The following is a 19,678-nucleotide window of genomic DNA, read 5'->3' on the forward strand; positions in this document are numbered from 1 at the left end:
CGAGAGTTCCCCGCCGCCGTTGCCATGGTTACCGGCGGGTGGGCGTCACGGCCACAGCGCCCAACCTTGGGCCCGGCCCAAAATCCCCCTTTTCCCCGTAGGATTCGGCCCAAAACGCCGTTTGCCCCGTAGGGCCCGGCCCGTCACGGCCCCAGCCCGTCCTGAGCACTATCTTTCCGTCTAGAGTTCCCGCTGTGTCCTTGTTAGCCCTCATCTCCCTCAGGCTATGGCAGCATTCCCATCTCCTCGCAGGTCCCCGCGTTGGGCCCGCAGCGGCTGCTCTGCTGCCCTCAGCGCTCTCGCCTCAGCCGTGGTAAGAACCCAGCTGTGCTGCAGGACAAAGTCTCTCACTGCAGGGTTGGGTACATCCACTGGACACATTCCCGTGTAAGTTTTTCCTGGCAGAGGTCCTGCATCACCTCAACACGAAGAAGAACTTTATGCTGAGGGTGGCATATCACTGGAACAGCTGCCCAAGGAGGGCCTGGATTCTCCCTTTCTGGGGACATTCCAAACGCACCTGGACACGTTCCTGTGTTGCCTGCTCCAGGTGACCCTGCCTTGGCAGTGGGGCTGGACTGGGGGAATCTCCAGAGGTCCCTTCCAACACCAACGATTCTGTGATCTTTGCTGTCTGGCCTCATCAGGCCTTGAAATGAGGTCCAGGCTTGTGAAAAAACAGCTGTTGTCAATCCCTGTTGAAGTCCCAGAAATCACCTCATTTTATGAGCAACCCAGGCCCCCTATCATCCTGTTTATTTGGGAAAAGGAGCTGAATAATGTTAGCAAGATCATTCTGTCATATTCAAGAAGTTACTCCATACAAGAAGTTGATAATTAGAATCACAAAATCATGGGATGGTTTGGGTTGGAAGGGACCTTAAAGCTCATCCAATGCCACTCCCTGCCATGGGCAGGGACACCTTCCACTAGCCCAGGCTGCTCCAAGCTGGCCTTGGACACTTCCAGGGATGGGGCAGCCACAGCTTCTCTGGGCAACCTGTGCCAGGGCCTCCCCACCCTCACAGGGAAGGACTTCTTCCTATCTGTAATATATATATATATATATATATATATATATATACACACATATATATATATATATATATATATATACACATATATATATACTATTTTTTCCCCCTAATTTTAGAGGTTGTGGGAAGGGTTCCCAATTATTTATGGGATGTTGGCCCACCCTGAACTGTGCTACAGCTTTGTGGAGTCAGGAGCATAAGTGTGAATGTCTTCAAAGCTACTATAATGAATTTTTATGTTGCAAATGTTGTGTAGGCTGTCTGGAATGCATTCTCTAGAAGCTTTGTGAAAAAACACAGGGTGTTTTTCAAGTACTAATGTTCCCATTCACACTGTGAGACAATTTTTAGCTGTGGTTACTTGTTTTAAGTGCTGGCAGTTTTCTTTATCAAGGTGGAGGAGGCTCTGCTGCTTCATAAAACTGGAAGTTCTTTAACAAGTCAATTACAGACTAAGGCAACAAATAGAAGTGAAAAGTCCCTGAAGTTGGCACAATTTTATTAAGTTATGTTTTTTGAGGTCTTTCATTTGTCACAAAAGTATAACTGGTCTTGATCTGGAGTAAACATGGAAGATTTTTACCTTTAATTGGTTTAGTTCAACTTCTTCACATGTCACTGAACAACCACAATTACCTTTTATTTTTACTTAGTTATAAAATATAAATGGCTGTTTTTAAAACTTTTTTTTGAAAGGCACATGGTTAAACTGAGCCCTTGGAGATTCAAGAGGTTTCCCTGGAGAAGGCAATTCTTATTCTCTAAGGGGATCTTCCTTTTCTCTTCCTCCCCCTGCAATTTGCTCAAATCAGTCTGCGTTGCTGCATAGTTGGTATCCAAAATAGAACCATGCATCAAGTTACTTATAAAAATATCAACATGATCCAGCAGTTTTTTCCCTGAATGGAGACAGAAGTGTTTTCTGAAACCACTGCTCCAGTGGTGCCAACTCCACCCTCCCATTTCCAAACAGCTCTGGAAAATATCAAGAGGGGAAAGATAACTTGAAGCCTCCAAATAATTCTTGAATTTTCATCCCCAAAATTAAATTCCTGAGGGCATTGTTTAAAACCAACCCAGAAATGTGGTCTTCTCTTGGCAAAAACAAATGTTCAGTGCAGGCCAGTGTAGTCTCATTTCACACTTACTCATTTTCAGGCTGTTGGGCTCCCTGGAAAGCCCTGTTTTTTGGGATGAAGGAAGCAGTGGTGAGCGAGGTGCTTCATATTGCTGTGTCTCAGTGTATCCTGACAGCCTCACCTCAGAACCTGGTGCATTAAACCCTTTCCAAGGGGATGGAATAGTTCAGGGTAATTGTTTTGAACGTTCAGCTTTCTTTGGAGAAATCACTCTACTGCTTTTAAATCCCACAGTCACTGAGTGATCAGAGGGGGCTCTGGAAAACGTTATCCATTAAGGATCTAGAGCGCATTCTCTGCACCCCTTCCTACCCCAGGGAAAAATTAAGGCAGGAGGGAATGTGTCCAAAGACAGGCTTTTCTCTCCATTGCTATAGTTACTTGGCAATTAGACCCTTGCAGTGCAATATCGAGTATTTATTGTTGTGTGACTCCAAGGTGATGTTTAGAATGTGCAGTTTTGAAAAACCTTCCTTGCATTTTACAGCCCAGCATGTGTTGTCCCAGGGTTCCTTCCCTCCCTTCTCCCCTCACGCTCTCTTGTCCTTTCTTTCCAGTAAATAAATGTATGAAAAAATAGAGGAGGCTGAATGAAACCAGAAAGCTTCAAAATAATTGCTGTATTTCTCTGATGGAATTAAACTTTTAGTATGCTCAGAGCTTGTAGCATCAGTTTTCTTAACTGTATACCTGGCTTGAGTTGTGTATGGAATTAGGAAGATTCCTCACAGACTAGGAGTTAGATATGGATTAGGTTTTCAGCAGGTGGCCATCAGACAACCCAGAGGCAGGACTGGGAATCTCAGATGAATAAGTACAACTATTTTTCTTCAAAATTGCTCTTTCCCTGGTGTGTAGTGGAAGAAGCCATGCAGAGGGCACGGCCAGTGCTGCGTCCAGTTTTGGGCCTCTCATTTTAAGAAGGACATTGAGAGGCTGGAGCGTGTCCAGAGAAGGGAATGGAGCTGGGGAAGGGTCTGGAGCACCAGGAGTGGCTGAGGGAGCTGGGGGGGGCTCAGCCTGGAGAAAAGGAGGCTCAGGGGAGACCTTCTGGCTTTGCAACTCCCTGACAGGAGGAGGGAGCTGGGGGGGTCGGGCTCTGCTCCCGGGCAATGAGTGAAAGAAAAAGAGGACACGGCCTCAAGCTGTGCCAGGGGAGGCTCAGGTTGGACAGCAGGAGGAATTTCTTCATGGAAAGGGTGGTCAGGCATTGGCAGGGGCTGCCCAGGGAGGTTTGGAGTCCCCACCCCTGGAGGTGTCCCAGGAAGGCCTGGCTGTGGCACTGAGTGCTCTGGGCTGGGGACAAGGTGGGCATCGGGCACAGGGTGGACTCGATGATTGTGGACATTTTTTCCAACCTTAATGATTCTGTGATTCCATACTTGCATGTGGAGAAGTGGAGCTCCTCTGGAGCTGCACCAGCCAGAGTTCAAACCCTTTTCAACAGAACAGACTTTCTTTTAACCGTTAGTTCTGGTTGTCTGTAATGCAGGACAGGATGGCTCACCCTCACTCCAACAGATTTTGTTTTAAAACTTCCTAGCAAGTTTCTTTTAAATCTTGAACCTTCCCTAGGCTGTGTACCACCTCTTATTCTGTTTTTTCAAAGAATCCTATAGCATCCCTCCTCTCATTTCCCATGGGATACTAATATGTTCTTGCTCTCCTCTTTTACAAAGAATTCTCACGTAAGTTCTCCTATAGTTTTAAACAACATGAATCACCTCCCCCCCACATTTATCATTTATTTTTCTGTCAAGATCTGCATAGGAAGGCAGTAGAGTAGGAGTTATCTGCTTGAAATGGTTGACACAGCCTTGGTGTGGGCCCCACTTGCTTTCTGTACTTCCAGAACTCTTTTTTCATGTTCCAGAGAGCTCAGACATGGGCAGGAACCTCCAGCTCTCGGACTCCATGCTAGTGTGTTGGATTTTAACTCCCAGGCACAAGGCACATTCACCAGCAGGCACTGATGCCTCATTTTCTCTTTGAAAACCTTTCAGCCACCCAAGCAACAACGACAAAAAGTTTAAGCCCGAAGTTGAATAAAAAGAAACCCCTTCTCAGCAGGACTGTGCCCTGAAATGGGAAAGGTGCCAGAGACTCCATTAAGTCTCCTGTTCTATCCTTATTGATTTTATGTGGATGGCAGTTGGATCCTGTGGGGATGAACAATAGTCTGAAGGCTGAGCTGACTTACAGGAGTACAGCTTGTGATGCAGTGAAGCACCACTCAGGCTTTTCATGTTGATCGCATTCCCGTTAATTAGCACATTTTGTGTCTGTGCTGATGTATTTCCATACCACTTTTGTTGGATTCAGTGGGTGCTGCTGGTTCCAGCTGTCAGGTATGGCTGGTTGAGGCAGAAATTGGAAAAATGGAACAAGATGTGTCACAGCTCATTGTACTAATTCTGCTTTCTGCTGCTTTAGCTGTGAAGATGAAATTTGCACCCAAAATCTCTGGAGGAAAGCACTTGCATGGAAACACTGACCTGAGTTTTTGCTAACTCTTAAATTCCAGGCAAAAGCACTGCTGTGACATTTCTTGTCTTTATTTGCAGTGTACTATTTTGTGATCATTTTTTAGATTAGTAGACATAGAAAAACTCCTCGAGTGCTGTATTGATGAGGTTTTTTAATGACTAAGCCATGAAAAAGGGCTATTTTTCAGCCTTTAAGCATGTTTTTCCATTCGTCCATGTCTCTGGCTAATTCTATACAGATTCTAACTAGTGAACCATGACTATTGTATTAAGAAAGAATCCAGGCCCTTACAATTCTTTTGGCTGGTATATTAGCAGGCTTCAAGTGAAGTGCAACGTGTCAAGGAAAGAGTAAGGAAATAGAAAGTTTTGTTTCCTCCTGGTGTATTTAATCAGCTTCTCCTTGATTCTTTTCTAATGATAGATATTATTGCTACAGTTAATGACCAGGTTTGACAGAATGTTGTCAATACTCACTGCTCAGGCTGAAGACATTTGTGAAAGCTCTTGTCTGTGAAGATTTCTGTGCTGAAAATATAAAGTAAAAGGAGAAGTTGCAAGCAGAGAAATAAACAGATCCTAGGAAATGCAGCTAAGTGGGATGTGCTGAAAAACTTGGGATCCCAGAAGTCCTGCAGTGCATGGACATCTTGGGTGCTGATGGAGTGGAAAAAGTTGGGTTTACCATTCTTAGTGCAGGGATGGTAATGCCTCAAACCTCACACTAAACAGGCAATATGTTGTTTTTCATTAAACATGGTATTTGGATTTACTCATCAGTTCCTGTAGGAAATGGGGGAACTCTTAAAACCTTCATATTCAAGAGTACACTCAGCAAAGCTGTTTTGGAATTGGAACGGGAGACTTTTTTTTATTGTTTGTGTGCTATTTTGACACTGTGTACAAAGATCTCCATAGTGAGACCAATCTGTGGCTTGAACACAGAATTCCAAGACGTTGGGTAGTGTTGTAGGTATCTTTTTCCTATATTACTTTCCAAGAAACGCTCGGTTTTCAGCCTCAAATCAAGTGATGCTGCTGGTTTACTGACTCTGACTAATAAAACCCAGCAAGCTAAACTTTACCATTGCTGGAAGACTCTTGCAGCATAAATTCAATTTATGAGAACTCCTAATAAAAGTTTACATACCTTTCAAGTGCCGTGAAAGAAAATGGGCAATGTGACCTAAAAAAAAAAGGCTTAAGATGTTTTTTTATTTAAAAAATGACTAGTTAGTGAAGCATGAAGGTTTTCTCTAGGATCTTGTTCCTAAGCACGTTCTCATAGTTCCCCTTGGTCCTGGAGAAATGCTGGAATAAACAAAATAGATAGCATTTCACCACGCGTGCAGGGGGATAAAATAAAAACCACAGCGTGCTGGACCACAAATGCTTCAGGAAGTTCTGGCTGAATGTGAAAAGTACTTTGTAATGCTAATAAGTGTTTATCCTTTTGCTTCCTCGAGTGTAATCAAATGTACAGGGAAAGCACATGGATTTTAGAGCTGCTGATTGCAGGATCAAAAGCCTTGTTATTAATTGCACATGAATCCGATGTTGTTGGGCCGTTAAGCCATCAAGTGACATCATTGTTTGCTTCCTTTGTTTACAGACCCTCATTTTACAGAGGGGTGATGCCTGACATGAAGCCTTTTGAGCACTTTGTCCTGTTTAGGTGGGTGATTCCACGCCAGGAGGTTTGGGAAATGCCCGAGGTACAGGTAATGCCACCACACAGCACTGGGATTTATGGAATATCCCTGAATTTGCTGTATTTGGTGCCAACCCCTCCACAAATCCCAACAGAAGGCAGGATGGTAGGGACATCCATGGATTTTTTGCCTGCTGGGATTCACTCCACACTCCAAACTGGAGCCTGCCGGGGAGAGTCCCATCCTACATCTTAATAAACAAACAACCAAAATTCCCTGAAGCCTGTCCTGCTGTAAACAAGCAAAGCAAGCAGCTGGTCCTCATTTGCAAAAAGATGTGACATCAATTTCAGAAGGAATCTGCAGATCTTCTTAATGCAGATATTTTTGGGGAAAACAAAAAGCAGCTGTTTATTCTTCTTTATACCTATTAGCAGGAAAACAAAATCCAGGATGGTTGTATGTCTTCCGCTAAGACAAACATCCTCTTGGCCTTGACATTCATTTGGATCTCAAATTGTTTAAAATATAGCTGCCTAATTCTGCTCCTGCTCTGCCTCTTCAGCAAGCAAATAGGAGCTGTTTCTGTCCAAAACTAAAAGCTACTACAAGTATAGTTGTCATTGAATACTTTGCATGAGTTTTGTGATAAAAATAAGGAAGTTTTAGAAGGGCGTTGTCAAATTTAGCAATTCTGGCTTCCCAGTCCCAAGGAAGACACACGTGTTTGATGTGTGGAGCCCTGGAAAATGAATGAATGATCTGCCCTGTGTAATGAACAGGTTTGCTTTTCTTAATTACTGCCAGGAGGCAGCTCTGAGGGAACATAAGGACTGGAGGACGATATGGGGATTGCAAAATAGGAGCCACTTGGGATTGCTCCATCTTACAAACTGGGGTTTAGGAGGTTAGGCTGAGGAGTAGAGGCAAAGAAGGGAATTTGGAGGCGCTTGAGCCTTCTGAGGTCATGTGGCTGCTCCACTAGACATTGCAAGGTCATCTCCAACCTGTGGGTTTATTTGGTAGTGGTTATTGATGGAGTTCAATGCGTTTTTGTGTTTCTGTGAAGCAGTACACCTCCTGTTTATCCTGAGATCATTCTCCTGTTTTCTCTCCTTTCCTTCACGGGTTCATTTTGTTCCTGCACTAAGAACACTGGTGAGAGCTGCTAGGTCTGCATGTGGTCATGCAAAGTCATGTTTTACAGTTCTGTCTCAAGCTGTTGTAACTGGATCCATGTCCAAGCAGTTCCCTTCCCTGGAAACTGGAGTTGTCCTTTTCAAATGGAAAGCTGTGGCTGGTTTGGCCTGTTAAGTTAAGGAGCTGTCAGAGCGGTTATCTCCTACAAGGTCCTGTTTGGTATCTGATAGAATTGAGCCACAAACACCTGTCTGAGTCCATCGTGGTCACCTCCTGTGGGGAGGATGTGCCACAGTGTCATCTCCAAGGGAAAAGCCAAGTGTGACTCCTGGTGTCAGCATTTCCAGCTTCTACAGCAAACCAAGGGAAGTAAACGGAATAATGGAAGGACTTTTGGCTCACCATAGCCAAGTCTGCAGTGCAGAGAGCACCAGTGGAGGGTTCTTGGGGTCCTGGTGCCAAAACTGTGGTGAAACACGAGTGGAATTGTTCCAAAAGAGCTGCAGAGGAAGGTGTTGCATAACAAATCCGGCGCTTTCCTGGGGTAACTGGCTGTGTTGTAGCTCTAACATTCCCAGGTCCACACTGAGCACAAGTCAGAAATCTGGAGTCAGGATGTCTTACCTGAGATCACTGAAATGTGAATTAGTCCAGTAACAGAAAAAAATGTTTATTTTGGGACAGCTTGAGCAAAGCAGAAATGTTTTATCTGCTCATACACCCTGATTTCTGTCTTGTATTTGGAATCTTGCTCCAGGTCACCTCCAGGTCACCCTGCCTTGGCAGGTGGGTTGGACCAGATGACCTCCAGATGTCCCTTCCAACCCTAAATATTCTGTGATTCTGTGATCCCTGTCAGAGCTGCCTGAGCCCTGAGGGCATCAACCTATGTCAGCATCTGCCCAGCTTCCAGCAGACACCTGCTTGCTGAGCTTCCAGAGAACGCCGAACACTTCCTTTTCAAACGAATTATCCCTGGCCTTAAGCAGCTGGAGGCTGATTGTTTTTCCGTGTCACTTCAGAGCTGGCGGATGCGTCACAGGCAGCAGCAGCAGTGACGTGTGAAGTCCAGTTTACTTCTGTAAAGCCCAATTCTCAGCGCTGGTGCAGTAGCTACACGTTGCTACAGAGCTGGCGTGTGCCTTCGTTTAGCCCTAAGGGTCATCTGAGTGCGTTTAAAGGGCCGCAGGTGCTGCTGCGGGGACACTCCGGCACCGACTGAGGGCCGGGCCCGCTCTGGGGGAACGCCCCCGCCAGGCCCCGCCCCTGGCCCCGCCCCGCCCCTGATTGGCCGCCTATCGCACCCCCGCGCGGCACTTGGTGCCGCCCTCCCTTCTCCCCCCCGCCGGGCAATGGCTCCTCCCGCCCCGCCGCGCTCCATACTTGGCGATGGCCGGCGAGCCGCGCGCTGATTGGCGGGGCGGGCGCGGGGCGGGGCCGGCGCTGACCCGGATGTTCCCGGCCGGGCGGCGGCGGAAGCAGCGGACGGGCCGCGGCCTCTCAGCGACAGCGACGGACCGGGAGGCGCCGCCGTTCTACCGCCCCGCGCACCCGCTCCGCCGACATGGTGAGAGCGGCACCGCGCCGGCACCGCCACCGCGCCGTGGCACGCGCGCCCGCACCGCCGCCGCGCACCGGGGGACTTCGCCCGGCCTTCCCCCGGGGCGGCGAGGAGGGAGCGGGGAACGGAGGGACGGGCGGTGCTGCCAGGGCCTGGGGGGTGGGAGGGCCTCATCTCGGCAGGGCCCCCCCGGTGCGCCGCTGCCCGGTCACTGCTCGGTCCTTGCGCCCGGTCCTGGGCGGTATTCCCGGAGGGAAGGCTGTGGAATCCCGGCGGGAGTGGTTCCGCTTTGGCGGCGGGTGGTACCGCCCGGGCTATTGCTGGGCCCATCCGCTGTTGCTGCTGTGCTTAAATCCAAATTCTCTCCCCCCGTTGGGAAGTGGGATTGGTGTTCGCTGTGCTGGGAGCTCATGGAAGCTGCGAGATACAGGAAAGCCAAGCGCAGGCGGAACAGGGGGTGCTGCAGCCTTGGCTGCTCCTCTACGGGGCTCAGAACTTTCCTTCCCCCATGGAGAACCTCCAGTTTCCTCAGCCATGTGGAATAATCTCCATCCCGCCGTGTGTTTCCTGGATTAGCCCAGGGCACAAACCTTTGAATTTGGTGCTGTGTGGAGAGAGCAGATTCCATCGGCTCCGAGCAGCCAGGGCAGAGATAAAATGGGGGCTGCCCAGGCCCTTCCCTGAATTCGTGGACAGGGGCTTTTCCACAGCCTCCTCATGGATGGAATCACTTGTAGGAAATCACATCACCTTATGCTGTTTAGAAATTTATAGTTCAGGTTTTCCAGCATAACAATTTCAGAATGTTCAAATGTATTTAGTTTACAGAAGAACAACCCTGAGCCCAGCCATATAAATGGTGATAACCAAACAAGCATAATCCTTGACTAAATACCTTCAACCATAAGAATTTCAGAGTCAGTGCTGTATGTTTTTTGCCACCTGTATCGTGCAGGATAGAGATCTTTAGTGTCAGGTGAAAGGTGAAGAAGAGCTGAGATCAAAGTTCTGCTCCTCTCATTGGTTCAGGTGCTGTACCTGACTTCTGACAGGAGGGAGCATCTTATTACAGTTGTGTAGCTTATTTTAACATGCTGAAATCTCTAAGCGTGAGACCTGACTGTGGAATTTGAAATTGGGATTCCAGCAAACTATCCTGACTTCTGCCATGGCAAAATTCCTCACAGGAGAAGAGGGCAAGGAAAACAAGGAGGCCTCAAGTAAAATAACAGTGGTGGTACCAACTTCCTTAAGGGAATATAAAAACCTGCAGTCAGGGTTTCAGTGTAACTGTGCCAGTCTTTCGAAAGAAGTAGAGCACAAATCCTTTGGAAATTTCCTGAGTGTTAAAAGCTTATGCTGCCTTCTGATATTTTCATGTTTAGTCATGGAGATCACGGCAGGAGAAATTTGATCAGAACTTCCAATAGCATATGGTGATTTCCAATATTGAGGGACTTCAGGGAAGAACCTGCAGCTTCCAGTTTCAACTCAAGTGCAAACCCAGACTTTAGGGTGCTTCCAAGATCTCTAATTTTAGTGGTCTGAGGCGAAGATACAGAAATGGATCATTAAAATTATGAAATGGCCCTTTTATTGCAGAGAACAGCTGGGAGCAGCTGGTGTGGTGCAGCATATTGGGTCAAACACCTTCTTGGTACCACAGGATTACCAATATCTGTGCAGAGCAGAGATGGGAACCTTTGTTTCAAGTCCATGCTCCCAGGGAGCTGAAGGGAGAACTTGGAACTGTGTCCACATTTCAGTCAGGTGCTCAGTGAAACAGGGCAGAGCAGCATATGAAGCTTGAAAACTGCCTGGATGGATGTGTCTCCTGAGCTAAAAATAAACAAAATGCACTGTTCAGGGAAAGCAGGACTTGGGAGAGTGGATCTACTGAGATTTCTGGGACTGTGGGCTATGAATGGATGGAATCCAGTTACTCTTTGTAAAAAATAAAACCCTTTTTCCAGGGTCACATAAACTGGTGTGATCACGTTAGCAGGGATTTCTTCTACTATGCAACTGTTGAGGAAAAGGAGGACAATTTTAGGAAAATTTATGATTCAATCAACCATAAAGTCAGTCTGTCTTGTGTAGTGCTGGCTGGTGTTATCCTTGTAGGATTTTTGAGGCAGCTGAGAAGTGCAGAGACGTGGCCCAGAGTGTGTGGTGTGACAGTGACATGCAGCACACAAACCTCAGGAGCTGCTCACAGTCACTCTGTTTTTCAGGGAAGGGGTTGTTTGTCTGGAATCAGCCCATCTCTAACCTGGCTGTGTCTGTTTTGACACCCCCCACGTGTGAGAGCTCAGGGGATGTTTTCAGTGTCCACAGCAAGTCCTTTGCACCTCGTGCCTTCTAAGAAACACCAGCTTCAGCTGTTTTGTGGAGTCCGCTTTATTAGCGAAGCCAAGAGTGTGACCTTAGCTAAATGTTATCCTAAACGGCAAATCCCCAAAATAATCAAGTCAGAGGATATCAGTGGGATAGGGAATACTGCCATTGCACTGATGCTTAATCTTGTGGTTTAGTAGGGAAGGAAAAGCATTCACAAGTTGAAGTTGTTCAAACAGGATTTCCTCATATGGTAAATATATGTGCTGATATGGGACTAGTTGACATCTGGGAGTGAAACAAAATGAAAGTGCAGCTCAGCTCTTTTCAATGCCTATTTTTAGTCTTTATTACTGTAGTTGAGTTGAGAAATGACTTTCTTTGGGAAGGAGACATTGCTGTCCTATTCAGTTTCTGCTTCCACAACTGTCAATTTTGCTTTCCTTCCTTCCCTTGACTTCCCTGTGCGAAGGATGTCTGGGGAACTCGGAGTTGCACATCATCATGCAGTGCTCCCCAGTGCTCTGTACTGGGCCACTTTGGCTTTGATGGATCATTGAATCCCAGAATGGTTTGGGTTGGAAGGGACCTTAAAGCCCATCCAGTGCCACCCCCTGCCATGGGCAGGGACACCTCCCACTAGCCCAGGTTGCTCCAAGCCCCGTCCAACCTGGCCTTGGACACTTCCAGGGATGGGGCAGCCACAGCTTCTCTGGGCAACCTGTGCCTCACCCCCTCCCAGGGAAGGATTTCTTCCCAATATCCCATCTAACCCTACTCTCTGTCAGTTTGAAGCCATTCCGCCTTGTCCTGTCACTCCAGGCCCTTGTAAACAGTTTCTCTCCGTCTTTCCTGTCAGCTCCTTCAGGTACTGAAAGTCCACAATTAGGTCACCCCAAAGCCTTAAAACTCAAATTTATACCCAGATGGTCTAAAATAATTTAGATAATAAATATGTAAATAAATAAATAAAGACTGCAAATTTGTTGTGCAGTACCAGTGCTTGTGTTTATTCTCCTGTCTGCCCTTTGAGGGGAATATTTGGTCAAGTCCAAATAGCTCCTTACCCTGCTAAGTAAACTTGTAGAGAAGCGTTTTGTTGGGATTTTCCCCCTTGAGCTGGTGCAGATGGTGGTAGAACTTCCTCAAAGAGAAATACAACAGTATTTTAGTGCCTGCTGAAGAGGGCAATTTTGCTGGAGAAGTGAAAGGTGCCTGTGCAGGCAGCATAAGCTGGAGTTTAGGTCTATAGAATTACAGGGTAGTTTGGGTTGGAAGGACCTTAAAAGGCCCTGTAGTCCAACCCTTTCCATGGGCAGGGACACCTTCCACTAGACCAGATTGCTCAGAGCTCCATCCATGCTAAGCCCTGTTTTTCTACCCCGCTTTAATTCAATGTTGTTTAAGGATTTTTTTTTTTCAGGCAAAGGAGATGATTACAGAAGTAGAAGATACTCAAAATTATGTTGATCTTCTGTTTTTATTGATTTTTTTTATTCAATCACTTTATAGAGTGATTTACAAAGGGCATGAAATTTCCTGCTTTCCCACTGAGTCATGCAAGGAGTCCTGAAGAGTTTAAAAAACCCTCAACCAAATAAATCTTTGTCTCTCTCCTTAATGCACAAAGTCCAAAGCACGTTTACCCTTCAGTTTTTCCTAATCCTTTGCCACTTCCTGGAATAAGGGTGAAAAAATCTCACTTAAAAACATGAGATTTCAAATTTGAATTTCTTTAACCACTGAGGTTTCATCCTTGAAGGAGCAATTAATACGTCTGACCAGTATAAGCTTTTCCCAAGCTTCCTGCTCTCTCTAGCTGGGCTTTACCCCACATTTTGTTTTCTGAATAGTTGTGTTAATTAGAACATAAAGATCAAGAACTCTGAGCAGTGCAGTGGAGGTGTGGCCACTTTAAACCAGAGTATAAACTGATTTTTTTCTTCATCTTTTGTGTGATGCCTTCTTAATTATTTAATAGTCCTTGACTGAGGGGTTCATGTTGACTTTAATGGGAGAATTGACCAAATACTCTGTGTAGGTACCTGGCTGAGAGCTGTAACTGAACCAATGGAGAGTGTTAAGCTGTTGTGACTTACTTGAGTTTCAATAATTCAGGATTCCTGTCACCTGGACCTTGTCCAGTGGCCAGAAATCACTTATTAATCTTGATTGCCTCCAAACAGGTTGTCTTGGGAAGTGGTAGATGAGACACAGATGACCTTTTGAGACTTTCTTCGTGGGGCACAAGGGGGAATGTGGGTTGAGTAAGTTTTAAAGATGTTTCCCTGTTAGTTGAGCTAAATGAATTTATCATGGAGAGAAAACACGGTGTACTTGAGGGAAGGGGCTTTGCTTGTTCTCTAATTAAAATATAATTTCCCAGAACAGGTGCTGTCTGAGTAATGCTAGATGCAGTGGAATCCTCTCCTTCTCCTGAATTTTTAGGTACAACCCAGCTTTGAGTGAGGAATTGAAAACAGGATCTATTCCTTATTTTTGCCCCAAGTAGACTTCTATTTAGAATGACTTTAGTTGCATTAGGTAATACCTCGTGCTGTGTTTCCTGGAGTGATGGCCTGAGACTTGGCATCAACCAGGAGATTAATTTCCTTGTGTTATCTGGTGCTGGTGTTTTGCCCTCCCTCCCTTTTCAAGGGTTTGGGAGGAAATACGCAGCTTGCTTTGAGCTCATGCTCTTTGTGCTGCACCTTTCAAGTTGGGTTGAAGAATCAGGGAATGGATTTGCAGGCCCTTGACTTATCTGGCTGCTCTGCTGATAAATTACCTACTTTTTCTTGCTCTATGCAAATTAAAGCTTATATTTCATCAGTGTACCTGTAGTATTTTCAGTGCAGGGTTGGTTTAGGAGTCCTGACTCTGGGTTTAAACCCTTGGGACAGGACTCCAGGTGTTTGCAGCCGTGCTGCAGAGCTTGTCCTTGCCAGGGCCGTGTCCCTGAGTCTGAGGAGAATGTCCTCCATGACTTTTTGTTACAGAAAGTGGAGCTGAGTTCTTTCCTGGTGCATTGACTTGGAATTTCAATCACGTCCTTGTTGCAAAGTGGGAGGGTTACCAGCCTGGGTGAAAGCAGAACTCAGGATCTCACCATTTTAGCAGCATCAGCTGAAACAAGACTGAAAACAGCACTTAAGAGGATTTTGTGTGGAAGAAAAAAGGGTTGAGACTGCACTGAAGACAGAAGCTTAGTGGTTGCCTGAAGCCACCATAAATAAAATACTCCTTATTCTTTCAGGGAATTTTGTTTGCATTTCATCAGGTGATACTTTCTGTCTTTTCGATTAGACAAACTGCTGAGTTTGAAAGTGATGTCCTGTTACCTGCCTTCCCTGGTCATTTTTGCTTTGGTAAAGATCAGGATTTAAAAAGCTTCTGCCTGCCCAGATGGTGGTGGTCTGGCTGTGAGCCTGGGCTGCAACCTGAGACTGGCTCCAGAAACAAGAGATGGGGCTTTTGGTGAGTTAATTCAAAGGAGGAGAGAGCCATGAAATGGAAGAATGAGGTAAAATATCAGCTGCATTGTGCTGACCACAGCAGTTAAAGCTGTATTTATCCACTGAGTGCTATCACCCTGCATGTTTAGGGGTCATCACAAAGAGGTTTGGCTGTAATCTTGGCTTAGCATTGACAGTGCTCCACTGGATGGTCAAACACCGCTTCAGCAGCCATGAGTCCAGGCAGGGCTATTCCAGAGCTTGGTGAGGTGAAAAACTGGCCAAATAGAATAACTGTTAACTTCATATTAGAGTGAAGGAGAAATCTGACATGGGTTGAAGGTGGCACGTACCAGGTGAAGCTCTGCTCATGCAGAAAGTGTCTCTACTGCTTGAATTTATTAAAAGTTTTGCAGAATTATCTGTGGTGTTGGATCCCACACTGTCTGTCTGTGGGTGCAACTGAGGGCAGGTCAGCAGTGGCAAGGAAAGCATGGAAAGACTTCAAGAATAGGCAAGTCTGGGAATTATGTCAAAGGAAGGAATTCTGGGAAGCATGAATATGTTGTTAACTGGAGGTGTGGTATTCCTATGGCCTGTGTCTATGTAAAACTATGAGCTTCCTAGTTTAAAACTTGTATTCCTGGGGCAAAACTGGACTGTTGGGAGCTTTGCAGGACAGTCAGCAAAGTACTTGGTGCAAGACCCAGGCAAAAGGCATATTAACCTACTTTTTTGACCTTTAAGGTAATGGGAGAATGCTCAGGATGAGGCCGATGAGAGATCCCCTGTGTGTCCTCCCTGCCTCGCCAGGCATCCGGTTACTTGCCAGAGTAATCTCATGAATTTACAACCCTGGCTACCAGCCTCCAGGACAGCAAAATGCTGAGTTTGCACATAGAGCCGGGCAGCTGCAGCTCTGAGAGGCTGGGACACAGCACCATCCTGCGTTTGGGCTGTTCAGTGTGTGTTAGTTGTGCTGTCGTGAGCATGCGATGGTTACTGTCACCTTGGTAATACATCAGGTGCCCCCTTCTGCTCTAACTATGTGCCTTTTCTCAATTTTTTTTGATGTAATTCCTCATAGAACAAAATTTAAGTTGCAGTTGACTGGAAGGAGAACCTGGATCTGTCAGGCTGGGACCAACTTGCCGAACTTGGCTGTTTCTGCAAGAAAAAACCTCTCCATTTCAATTGAGCAGTTCCAAAACTCTTGTGACTTTGATTGGAACATGAACCAAAAATAAAAGAGCATTTTGAAAAGGTCATTGAGCATTAACAGGATTAAAAGAAAGCATCACAAACGACATGTTTGCAGATGGCCAGGGTGGCAAATCACAGCGCTGAATCTCAAGAACTGCTGTATTTGTAGTAATTGTGGTTTCAATTTAAAAAATACAATAATCGCCCTCCATAAAAATTAAGCAGACCTTCCTTAGAGACGGATTTGGGTGCCTCCTCAGGAATATTTGAATGGAAGGTAGGAAGATAGTGTGAAAACCAGGTCATCAGACTTGTGAACCAGCACAGCCATGCTGCATGGGCTGATTTCAGAGCCTGAACTAACCCAGTTCGTAGGTTTACAGAGGAAGAACAAAGTAATGGAGTGGGAGGATGGGGATGAGAAATCATTAATCAGTAATTTGGGATCCACCTGCAGGGTTGAAGCTCAGAGCTGGCCAGAGGGATCCTGCAGGGGTAGGTTGCATTGGAGCTCTTCAGGGTCAGGAGGAGGATCCTGTGAGGATTTCCTGTGCATGGGCACAGATCTGCTACATCCTGTGAGTCAGGGTGAGCAGGCAGGGGGGAAGGACGTGGGCGGGAGGTGGGGGCGAAGTTCTTAGAAAGCAAGACTTGACAGCACAACCCCTTCAGATGTGCCAAAGGGTTTGTGAAGCTGCAGAAAATGGTTGAAGTACAGTGTTGAACTCAGTCACAAGGAAATATTGAGAGGCATCTGAAGTTACCTGATGCATTAGGTATTACTGAGTGGTTTTACTGCCAGTAAAGCTCCTGTGGGTGTCTGTCTTTTGGAGTATGTACACACTCAACATCTCTCCTGGTAGTGAAACCCTTTGCAGATGTTGCAGCTTCCTCATGAAGTGTTTGCAAAACTAGGACAAGGTCTTGTCTCAGTGTTGTGCTCTAACAGATTACTTCCATTTTGTTTAGCTAAGATTTTTTATCTGTAGTTAGGTCTAACAAAATGTTATTTTGGGTTAAAACCAGACTTAAAATGGGGAAAGAAATCCTGTTGTGCAGTAGCATCTAATTAAATCTTATTAGCAAAGCTGGTCAGTTTTACAGTCAACTTGAGTGTTTCAATCCCATTTATCAAAAGTTAGAGATGCTTTTTGCAATCTGTGCAACTTTCCTCTGCAGCCCCCACTTTCCTCTTTCGTGTGGGGCTAACATTGCATAGTCACTCCCTGCCACAATTTACTGGGACATGACTTTTTGCAAACTTTATGCTTGGCACCAGATAAAAGCCAGTAAATTGCATTGTCATGTTCAATGACAAGTTTAATAAATAAAGCATTGTTTCTGTTACCCAGAAGACAAATGCTGGTGCAGAAATCATTAGTGATCCTGGTAAAAGGTCAGATGAATAGCTATTCCCAGAAATCCTTGGTGCTGGTCGATCCTGCTCTTCTGTTTGTGAGTGGTGGCTCTTTTCCTTGGAGAGGTGATGGAGACTTGCATTGAATTTATATAAATTAAGGCGATAAATGCTAAATTAGTTTTGAAAGTATCAAATATGCAAATAGGTGCCATCTGGAAATGCATCCTTGCTAGGTAGGAGGTGCCAAGGAAATGTTAATCTTTTTTTCCTGTGTGCTGTGCACCTTTGTAGATGTGCTAACAGGAACTTCATCGAGGTAAAAAGCAGCTACAAGGAGTGTAAACTACCTGCAGAATGTACTCCTGGAGCTGCTGGATTCTCGCTTCTCAAGCAATTAGGGAATTACAAGCAAGTGCCCTACTCCAGACTATCAGAGGTTGTAGTTTCTTCTCCATGGATGTAAAATGTTTTGACAAGTTGTTCCATGAGATTAAGCTGCAGGCAGCTCTGGGTTATTTAGAAGCTCATGGATGAAAATGCCTTCTATGTGTTATAACTTACTTGATAATTGTTTAAGAGCTGAGTTGGGATGTCGGGTAATGTGCTGTGGACAGAGAACAGTGCTGGCAGGGTTTGGAGGTAGGAATGAGGGAGGGAAGTCAGATCCAACATCTGATTGAAAGGGTGCTTGGAAGAACTGCCTCAAGGTAAAGCACAAACAAGGATCTGGCAAACACTAATTGAGCTTGTGGAGGAGAAAATCTGTGGTAGCTGCTCCTAGGAGCTCATTGCTACTCCTTTAATCTGTCCACGCCTTGCTATAGTTGTGCTGTCAACCCGAAATGGTGAGAAGTATCCAGTGTCAGCAGCTGGTGCCAAGGAAGGTTAAGCTGCCTCACTTGCTCTCCTTCCCATAGATTATTTTAGTTCCCCTGCTTGAGGCTTCGGAGCAGATGTGGAAGCTCCTCATTCCTGGAGAACCTCTTTAAAGAAGAGATACCTCATGAGCTCTTGTCTGTCTGAAGTTTGTGTGTTACTTTCTGGAGCAATGTGGAACAAAAGCTGTTTAGAGTAGACCCCTCATTTTTTGGCAAGCGTGCAGGTGCATTTGCAGTGTGTACAACTGACTTGAATTTAGAAAACAAGCTGTAAAAGTGTTTTCAGTCATTAACTGGGGCTGGTGCTGCTGTGTGCTCAACTGTATTTAAAAGTTATTTCAGAGCAGAATGAAACGAATAATGTTGTGCAGGAGAACGTCTCCGAGGAGGATTCGCTGACTCAAAAGCTGTGACGTGACTTGTACAATTGCTCTGTAAATAAATACAGATTACGGGGGAGCTGGGGGAGACAGTACAGCAGCTTCTGCTAAAGCCTTCCGCTCCATCACTTCTTGCTTTTATTTTAATCTTTAATCCTTCTCACTTGGTATTCGTGGAACGAGCAGTGTCACCAAGTGAGCTGTTTGGTCTTGACCGCAGCAAATTGGGCTGGACGTGTTACTGAACACACAACGTGGTCAGAAGTGTCTGAGATAATAAAAGCCACTGGATCCCATCCCAACCAAAAAAGACAAAGGTAAATGTAGCTCAACAGAAGGAGGATGAAGTCTGCATCAGTGTCTTGTTCTTTTAATAATCTTTGACCTTTTATGACTGTCTTCAGGTTTTATTGCCTTTGATTGGTTCTTAAGTGTGCAGATGCTTTTTCCCCCCCCAGCACACCTTGCTGTCACGGAGCCCTGATTTATGAGTCCATTACAAATGGGTTTAGATCGGATCTGCCAGAGGAGGGTTAATAGTCAAGGGAAAACAAATGTAGAAAAACAGATTGCGAGGAAAACGTGCAGCTGATGGAAATGTCATGAGTGCAGAACTTCTCTGGGGTTTCCTAGGTCAGACAGTTATTCCCCTTCCCATCTCACATCCTAAAAAGTGAATGCTGACAGCTGAGAAGGGAACCCTGCAACTTAACATACTACTGTACTTTTTATTACCCAAGGGTTACAATAATTCAACCCTTTGCTACAGCTTTAAGCAGTAATATTATCCTATTGTGTAATTGGAAAAGGGAGTCTTCTGTCTTTGGAGCTCTGGAAGTTGACAGGGATTAAAATGACAAGCAGGAGGGGAAGCTGGGTATGTGTTTCAATTAAAAAAACTTAGTGTTGTAGTACCACAAAGCTGAAACATTAGTCAGACATTCCTGTTGGGAGAACTGACAGGAAATAATATGATTTACAATCTGGGGTATGTCTAGAGCATGAAAGGAAGGAAAGACCGTTTGCTGGTTGTGTACTTCTGGCCCAGAG

At 45.6% G+C, this 19,678-nt stretch overlaps 1 protein-coding gene and 1 long non-coding RNA gene across 5 annotated transcripts in view; both read left to right on the forward strand.

Annotated features, from left to right (window-relative positions):
* Positions 1-65: 65 nt before the first annotated feature.
* The window catches only part of CAPZB (capping actin protein of muscle Z-line subunit beta), a 67,285-nt gene continuing 47,672 nt past the window's right edge, over positions 66-19,678 (forward strand). For 2 of the 4 annotated variants that reach the window (XM_027693117.1, XM_027693118.1), the window contains exon 1: positions 8,915-9,021. In XM_027693117.1, the coding sequence (XP_027548918.1) occupies positions 9,019-9,021 (3 nt within the window). In that variant the 5' untranslated portion in view covers positions 8,915-9,018. Of the gene's footprint in view, positions 314-8,914; positions 9,022-19,678 lie in introns of those variants that run through there. The other 2 variants (XM_027693115.1, XM_027693116.1) reach the window with 2 other exon arrangements.
* Positions 13,342-14,607, forward strand: LOC113972262. Its single transcript, XR_003535829.1, has 2 exons — positions 13,342-13,896; positions 14,352-14,607. It is a non-coding gene; the product is annotated as an uncharacterized LOC113972262 (long non-coding RNA).

Source organism: Neopelma chrysocephalum, unplaced genomic scaffold, assembly GCF_003984885.1.
Source record: "Neopelma chrysocephalum unplaced genomic scaffold, ASM398488v2 Primary Assembly neopelma1_90, whole genome shotgun sequence".
NCBI lineage: Eukaryota > Metazoa > Chordata > Aves > Passeriformes > Pipridae > Neopelma > Neopelma chrysocephalum.